The 8,067-nt window shown below is 35.2% G+C and overlaps 1 protein-coding gene across 2 annotated transcripts; it reads left to right on the top strand.

Annotated features, from left to right (window-relative positions):
• The first annotated feature begins 1,143 nt into the window (after positions 1-1,143).
• LOC100888288 (sushi, nidogen and EGF-like domain-containing protein 1) lies at positions 1,144-6,594 on the top strand. Of its 2 annotated transcripts, XR_004062551.1 has the most exons (6): positions 1,144-1,226; positions 1,874-2,050; positions 2,478-2,590; positions 3,768-3,884; positions 4,978-5,010; positions 5,740-6,594. XR_004062551.1 is itself a non-coding variant. In XM_030977427.1 (5 exons), exons 1-4 carry the CDS (start codon positions 1,184-1,186, stop codon positions 3,798-3,800), a joined length of 366 nt encoding a protein of 121 aa, XP_030833287.1. In that variant the 5' UTR covers positions 1,150-1,183; the 3' UTR covers positions 3,801-3,884; positions 5,740-6,594. The 2 variants fall into 2 exon arrangements, 1 of the variants encoding a protein (XP_030833287.1); XM_030977427.1 differs by lacking the exon at positions 4,978-5,010 and having other exon boundaries at positions 1,150-1,226.
• Positions 6,595-8,067: the final 1,473 nt, after the last annotated feature.

Consider the following 8,067-nt stretch of genomic DNA (forward strand, 5'->3'; position numbering starts at 1 on the left):
TGTGGTATATACAATAACGTACAACTCAGGGCCCCGTCTTACAAAGAGTTACGATTGATTGAAATCAATCGCAAGTCCTCTAAAACAATCGCAATTTGCAGTCTTATATCTCTAATGTACATAGTTGCGATTAATATAAATCGTTAATAAGTTGCAATCGATATCAACTCTTTGTAAGACCCCGGCTCAGGTTTTTAACAATTTTAGATATTTTAGCTCTATTTGCTAATTTGTTATTAAGTGAATTGAGAAATAAAATCTCGGAGGTATGGAAAACATAAAAATTACAATAAAAAAAACATTACATTTTTTTTTGTAGGAATACATGATTTTAAGCTACACATCCAATTGGACCTATGGATTTTAAACAAAAATACCCAAATGTACACATTCTATTTGGGCATATCTTGTATGCTATAAATGCAAAATCTGTATTTAACAAGACCAAGAGTAATGTCTAGAATTGACTTTTCCAAATACAGATCAGCATTTACGAGTAGGTTTGAAGCTTGTATTGTTATATTAAGGCTTTCTAATGGAAGTAGAAATCAGAGCAATTTACTTACGAATAGTAGGACAACATATTCATCCTGCCATTCATCTCTTTCTTCAGAAACTCGAATGAACTATGAGGAATGTACAAGGACGAACCTAGTTCGAATGCCGAAGAATGTTTGGAAATGAGAGGGGATTTTCAGTACCGATGGAATGACCTAATTTGTTACTGGCCAGGTCAGACTCTTTGTCAATTGGTGAGACAATGTGAAATGTACTTTTTGAATTTCTTTTAGAGGGTCATGGGCTTGTACAAAAATACAAACTGACTATGTTAGACGCTTCTTTGAACAGATGGGAGGAATTATAGCTGAGGTGATTTGACAATATTTGAGCATCAAAATATTGTGCATTGTTTAAAGATTATGATATATCATGTATATTTGCTACTGTTTTTCTTCACGTGAATGAAGGTATGGATGGAATAAATTGATAAATTAATTATCAGAATGGATGTTTCAGTAATATTTTGTCTTATATATTTTCCAGGAATTCCTGCCTGCGGTGACCCAGGTGAACCTCATGGTAATCGTTTACCAGACGATAGAACAACTTACTCTGTCAATGCTACTCTTCATTTCCACTGTCGGAGGGCTATACATTATCTGGAGAAAGTGTTTTAAGGTGTATGAATAATGGAGCATGGAATCATCAAAGACCATCGTGTGAAGGTAAAGTGATTGTTATGTTAATGAATACAAAATAACAGTTGATCTTATTTACCCACAGAGTAGCCCCCATCAACATTAAACTGCTTTAGATCTTCCTCATGCTCCTGTAGGCCCTCGACTTATCATGACCCCAGCAATTTCCAGTGCCTATTTAACCTGGCTGATACTGACAAATGTGGATGTATGTCTTGCCAAAGGACATTTATGCCGGGTTGAGAACACTCACGAATGAAATGAGAGTCAAGTGAATTAATTACAATTCCGTATTTTTGTTTTCCCAAGACGAATGTGAGGTCCGATTTAACGTCTTCAGATGATATTCAGTATTTCATAAATATTCTTTATGTAGTCATGCTTCAAAAAAGGGGTTTAAATGCTGCGTAATGACAACATCACACTTCAGATATGCGGTTGTTTAATCCGTGTATACTGAAATTAATTAGCTTTCTACAATTTTACCGTCAATAACATTGTTATTCATGAAGGATTACAATAAGGTACTCTCATTTTAGAGCTAATGATAATTTTTTTTTTTGGTTAAATGTACCAACCCTAGGTTTGGATGTCAAGAGAAAAAATAGCATCCCTTCGTGTACTGTGAACAATGGCATTATATTTATCAAGTCTTTCCTGTTTTTCCTGAATAGCTGTCGAGTGTGAGGGAAGCCCACCAGAGGTCGCCCTTGCATCCACCACGATACTAGGATCAGCGTATCAAGATATAGCTCTATACACCTGTCAAGATAGTTATATTCCTGACAATGAACCAATCAGCTTCTGCCAGCATACAGGCAATTGGAGTTCATCTTACTTTACATGTACAAGTAAGATGATATTTATTTATTTATTTGATGTTATATTCATTTATTCTTTGAATTTATACAGGGTAGTCTATTCAGAACATATAAACTGATTTGTGACAGAGCCCCGTGTGTAAGGCAGGTAGATTGGTTTGTTGATTTATTTTACATGACTGTTAGGATAGCATACGTTTGCTTTTAAGAACGGAACCAGGCGAACGACGGCTTTAAGCCCTCTCTGTGAGACTTGACTAATAATAATATAATAATAATACTAATAGAAATAATAAGTGACATTTTTGACGCGCCTAATACTTTGATTTTAGATGCAAACTAATGCAACATTGTTGTAAGACTTTGAAACAAAATGAAGCCTGGAGGCTACTGATTAGAGTTGTCAATGTCCCCTCTTGTTTTTGATATTTCTTGCAAATCTGTTTTCTATTCCCAGCACGCAGCCCGTGTAACAGTAACCCCTGTGTTAATGGAGGAACCTGCACCGTGAACGGATCTCGTTCACATGTACATGTCCTTCAAGCTACACTGGTCCAACGTGTGATGAAGGTAAGATATAATAAATGTATATATATTATTATTAACCGTATCAGACATCTGAGCAGGGCAATTTTTTAATGTTATTGCCCTCAAGGTTTGATGGATAAGTCAACAAAATTACAATAGTTAGTCCGCTCAGAAAAGTCAATAGGATTGTGTGTGTAATTTGCCGGTCAATATGGTTATACAATAAACCAATGAACAAATATTTTAGCCCGCTCAGAAAAGTCAATGCAAAATGCGTGTTAAACTAGTAAGCATAATATAGAGCCAGTTGTAATTTACATCGCGCATCAGCTACTGTAATTTACATCACGTTGTTCATCGATAAATATTTTATTGAAAGACCAAATACACTGAAATGGGTCAGCTTTTTAACTCCAATAATGTACAAACACTTTTAAACTTAGTAAAATGCTGTCGTAAAATAATGCTTCGTTTTCATTAATTTAAGTATTTGCTAAAAACATGTTATGAGTTCAATATTAACTTTATGTTTCTCTTTTTGGTCTTATATCATTTATTAAATTGATATCAAGAATATTTTCAGTAATTCATTAATTCAGATATCAATTTACTGGTAATTTTCTTTTCCAATTGCTTCCATTAATTTCGTCATTAATTATCGTTTTAATTAATATTATCGTTTTGTTTTTGATTATTATTATTATTATCATCATCAATATTGGTATTATCATTATCATCATCCCCCCCCCCCCCCCACAATCAAGAATTGTGCGGAGCTAACATCGATCTGCAAAACTTTAAATTTTCGGGACAAAAAACTAGTTGCAAAAAAAGTGCCCCCCACCCCCCCCCCCCCCCCCCCCCCGCCGCTTATACAGCGGTTGGCTGAGTCGTTGCGAAATTGTTCATCAAATCCTGGACCAAAAAAAATACAAAAAATGTGCTCTTACCCCTTCATTTGTTTGGCGCGATTTTCAAATTTTAAACCCCCCCCCCCCCCCTTCGAAAAAAATCCTGCGTACGCGCCTGCTTGTGGTACATCACATTTGATACATGTATATCTACTTTCTGATGATGACTCTTTGTATTCCACATACTGCAATCTGTCGCTAAGGTAGCTTTTGAGCCGTTTCATTGCATGTCCTCGGATGCATAACAAAATCCATGATAAGACTTTGTTGACTGATCCTGTGCTACGTAATAACTTTTGTCTTCCCAGAGTTCAGCCCGTGTAACAGCAACCCCTGTATAAATGGAGGTACTTGCTTAGACATAAATGCATCGTCATTCAACAGTACATGTACACCAGGCTACATTGGTTCGACGTGCAATGAAGGTAAGGCATTGATTGATTGATTGATTGATTGGTTTGCCACAACAATAACAACATGTGTGCAAAATGTGTCGTAACAAAACCGAATGAAAACACACATTTGCATACTTGAATTGTGGTCTTATTTCTCCCAGGAAAGCCATATCAGGATTAACAGGCCTACTATTTTGTCTGCATGCCCTAAAATCCCCCATACCCAGCTATTTGCAGGGGCCCATTTACTCCGGGTGGAAGGAAGCATTGTGGTTTAACGTCTTGCAAAAATGACGTTAGTGCTGTGTAGGGATTCGAACCCTCAAATCTGGGATTGAGAGTCAAGTGGGACCAGAATACAACTCATGTGTTAATTCATATTTTGTACAGGGGTCAGGCCTGACAGAGATTTATATAACGCCGGTTCCACCAAAAGCTAGTTGCGACCATGCACTGCATTTATTATCATTCTTTGTAATCTTTTGTAATTCATTTGTAACCTTGGTACGGGAGCCGACATTCGTGTGCCATACTTTTTAGAGCCTCTGCATGTTGAATTGATATGAGTGGTATTTCAAGATTAAATTGAAGGGCGTGCACCGACTCCACCCTATGCTGACTAAACCACTGTACTTGGCTCATAATGATTATCAATTTTAATTTTTCTTCCAGGGCTTTTCTTGCAACAATACAATCACCCGAACTACATTTTACTTTACTAGCATCATGCACTTGGCATCAAGCAGTTGCCCTTCTATATTTTCTCAGCTTTCTTTACCATGTTATCTTTAATTTGCCACACTAGCCCACATGCTAATTAGGGACTTTTTTTATGTTAAACCTATAAGTTAAACGTGGTTTGTCAGTCTTTCAGAGATAAGGCTTACGACAAAATTCACTTTTACAACGCAAGCTTCTCCGCAAATCACAGAATCATAAACATTGTATCAATGGTTCCTGCAGTGGAAGTCGCTCTAGCAGCGTGTCTAGCTTAGAAATCAAAAGTTTCATGTCGCTAATGCTTTTGGTTTAACGATACTTCTTTATTATTATTTAATGATCTTGGTTTCTATTATTTATCACTTTTGATTATGTAATTCCAATGTCCTCGTTTTCATCATAGAAAGTCCAAACGGAAAATCGTCACCTTCTGGAGGTGAGTAACCTCGCGATTATTAGAGAACTAGCATCTTCATTATGTCTATCCGTATTATCCATGCGACAATGGTAAACCTAAAATGCAGTTCTTTGAACGAAAAATTGCTTCAAAAGGAATTTTGAGAAAATCATAAATACAACATTTATACGTGAAGCAATTCATTATAATCCAATAAGTGCATCCTTTGGCCGCCAGTGAAGACAATATTTGATTTTAAAGGAAACTCTGTACCGAAGATATATATAACAATTCGATGCTTAAAACATAACAATGTGAAATAGTTATTACAAATTTAATCGTTCATAAAATGTGCAGTGAATCTGTACATAGAGGCCACTCAACACAATGGAGACGATCAGAAATTCAGTCTTAATTAGGAATTTCGTCCTTCTAGAGACGGGTTGCTATAGTACAGGTATTAATAGGAAATAATTTCTATTGGAACTGAATATGGCTACGTCATGTAGAGAGGTTTAGGTATATATAAGTTCATGACGCAGACCTCACTGTAACACAAGAGATCGCTGCACCACCTAAATTTATCAGATATTGTTAGTCAGTTATAACTGTGAAGCTGTAAAATAAGAAGAGACTATGCCTTAGGAGCCAATTCAGTACCCCCTCCAACCTCTATATATCTTAATAAATTCACTTCTAACTCTGCTCGTAGGCTATTAACCATTATGTAATCTTTCTGAAATAAATTCATTTTATTCTTCTTTAAAGCTATCGCAGCTGGAAGCTCAGTGGCCGTTCTTTTCATCTTAGTGGTAATCGTTTTAGCCGTCATCCTATTCAGACGGTATATATTTCTTTACATTTATTTCCATTTATTTGCTTTTAATTATTACTTCGCCTTCGTGCCACTTGTTTAACATTTGCCCCGAACTCACCACCATTATATTTTCTACTCTTTAGGGGCCTGATTAATTTTGGCGATCCCCGTAGGACCTAAAATAGATTGACCCTCATATCCAGAATTATCGAATATGTATAAAATGTACCTCTAACGCTAATGCTATTTAGCAAACACACGCTCTTTCAATGAAATGATTATCAAGATTCCATGCTTCGGCGTGCACTTTTTCTTCTTTTGAGATTCTTCCATGAAATCAAGTCTACGCTCTATATCCAAGACTTTTGAGCATGTGAAGCTCTACCTTTGAACCAGTTGTCATATATTTAACGAATTATTCCCAACTCCTTTGACATTATCCATCGTTCTACTGGACCATACCCCCTTCCCTGTAACCAAGAGTAATTAAAACGCAACATATAATCAGTTGCATTTCTATGGTACGTATGTATAACTGTGAGATTTCATTAATGCACTCTATAAACAAAAATGTTAAATCAAAAATTAAAAGTTTGGAGAAGCAAGGTACATCATTATAATTAACACTTATAACACGATTAATCGAACACAGTGTAAAGGTTGGGTCAAGCATGTTTAAAGTGTTAATCTACCATTTAAACAAACAATTGTATTCCTATAAAAGGGCGCTTTTGAAAGATAATTTAATTAACCTAAAACAATTTACATGTCATGTTGACATATTCCTATATACCTTTCTATTGAGACTTGATCATTTGTATAATCATGTATTTCATTAATGCAATTTGTCTATGCTTTCATAACATCCTTTCAGTAATAATCAGCAACTTCTAAGTCTGAAGGGAAGGAGTCCGATTCGTCTCCGCAGTATGAGAACCCTGTATTTGATCAGTCACAGACAGACGCCCATACATACCAAGACCTGAATACCAACCCCCATACCTACCAAGATATTAATACTGATGCTCAGAGTCGTGGTAATCCTACCGGCCCTCATACCTACCAAGATCTTCAGAAACCTGATCAAGAAGCTCACTACGAAGAATTGAATGACGCCATAAAGAGAAATTATATCAACGTGCCAAGCATTTAAACAGTGCTATGATAAAACATTAAATGCATTCTTAATGATTAAGATTTGAATGTATGAGAAGAAAAAAGATCCAAGTCCATCACAATATACTTAAGACATCCAACAAAAACAAACTTTGAGGGACAGAAAGTTTTCAATCCTTATTCATTACATAATATATGTCCCATGTATCAATTATTCCGTGAAGATGAAACCTTGTTTTAAAACTTATCGTAAAATATTAAAGTTTATCTTAATAACTGGAAAAAACGATGTTGGTGGTCTTGGGCGCTTTCTCTCATGTATCCAATTAGAATACCAGGACGGAAATTTATCAAAAACCAACATGTGTTCCTTTCATTATACTTCGCCTTCTTCAAGTTCTTCGTTTTCATCTACCATGTCTACTCGTGTTAATCCCAAATATCTTGATATCTTTAACTAATTAATACTCAGTAATATTAATCGTAATATTCGGGAAACTTTTTCTAACAAGGCCATCGTGGACTTTTCCTTTGTTCTCTTATTTCATTTGAAGTTATTGTATAAACTGAACATTCTCTGTCTTTGTATGTATATATACTTGTATGTTTGTTTGTTTTTGCTGTATTTTTTATGAAATGAAATGAATAAACGAACAAACGAACGAAATGTGGGTAAATAAATTGAAGACCATTAGGTCCCATCAAAACGTGAAAGTCAGGGTATGAGATTAGTTTCTTTAAATGGATTCATATATACTGATCTTCCGTCATTGAAGCACCGTCATTTTTTTTTAATAATGTGATTGATGTATAAAAAAAAACTCTTACATCATGGAGCAACAAAACATTTTTTTTTTCTTCGAAAATTGTATTTATTTGTCTATCTGCAGAGGTATCTGATGAAACCGATTTTAGAAATATAAGATATGTTGGAATGATTCGATGCAGGTACAAATACATAGGACAATTTATTTAGTCATGTATATACACGTATGCCATAATGTACGAAAGCATATTCCTTTTGAGATATCGGTAAGAAAACTATTATATCTACTGTATCGATTGCTAGTGTTATTGCCTGTTATTGTTAGTAGAAGGCATTTTTTTCACATGTGAGGACAAGACTTAAGAAACTATCACATATTTGTATTATTATGATTATT

This window comes from Strongylocentrotus purpuratus, unplaced genomic scaffold, assembly GCF_000002235.5.
Source record: "Strongylocentrotus purpuratus isolate Spur 01 unplaced genomic scaffold, Spur_5.0 spur5_scaffold_1, whole genome shotgun sequence".
In the NCBI taxonomy this organism is placed as follows: Eukaryota; Metazoa; Echinodermata; class Echinoidea; order Camarodonta; family Strongylocentrotidae; genus Strongylocentrotus; species Strongylocentrotus purpuratus.

What these genes read in the sequence shown, in the direction of transcription:
- LOC100888288 (XM_030977427.1), top strand. Translation starts at nt 1,184, where the DNA reads ATGAATAATGGAGCATGGAATCATCAAAGACCATCGTGTGAAG. An exon ending in ATCTTACTTTACATGTACAA is followed by an intron (nt 2,051 to 2,477) that starts GTAAGATGATAT and finishes TTCTATTCCCAG; the next exon opens with CACGCAGCCCGTGTAACAGT. An exon ending in TGGTCCAACGTGTGATGAAG is followed by an intron (nt 2,591 to 3,767) that starts GTAAGATATAAT and finishes TTGTCTTCCCAG; the next exon opens with AGTTCAGCCCGTGTAACAGC.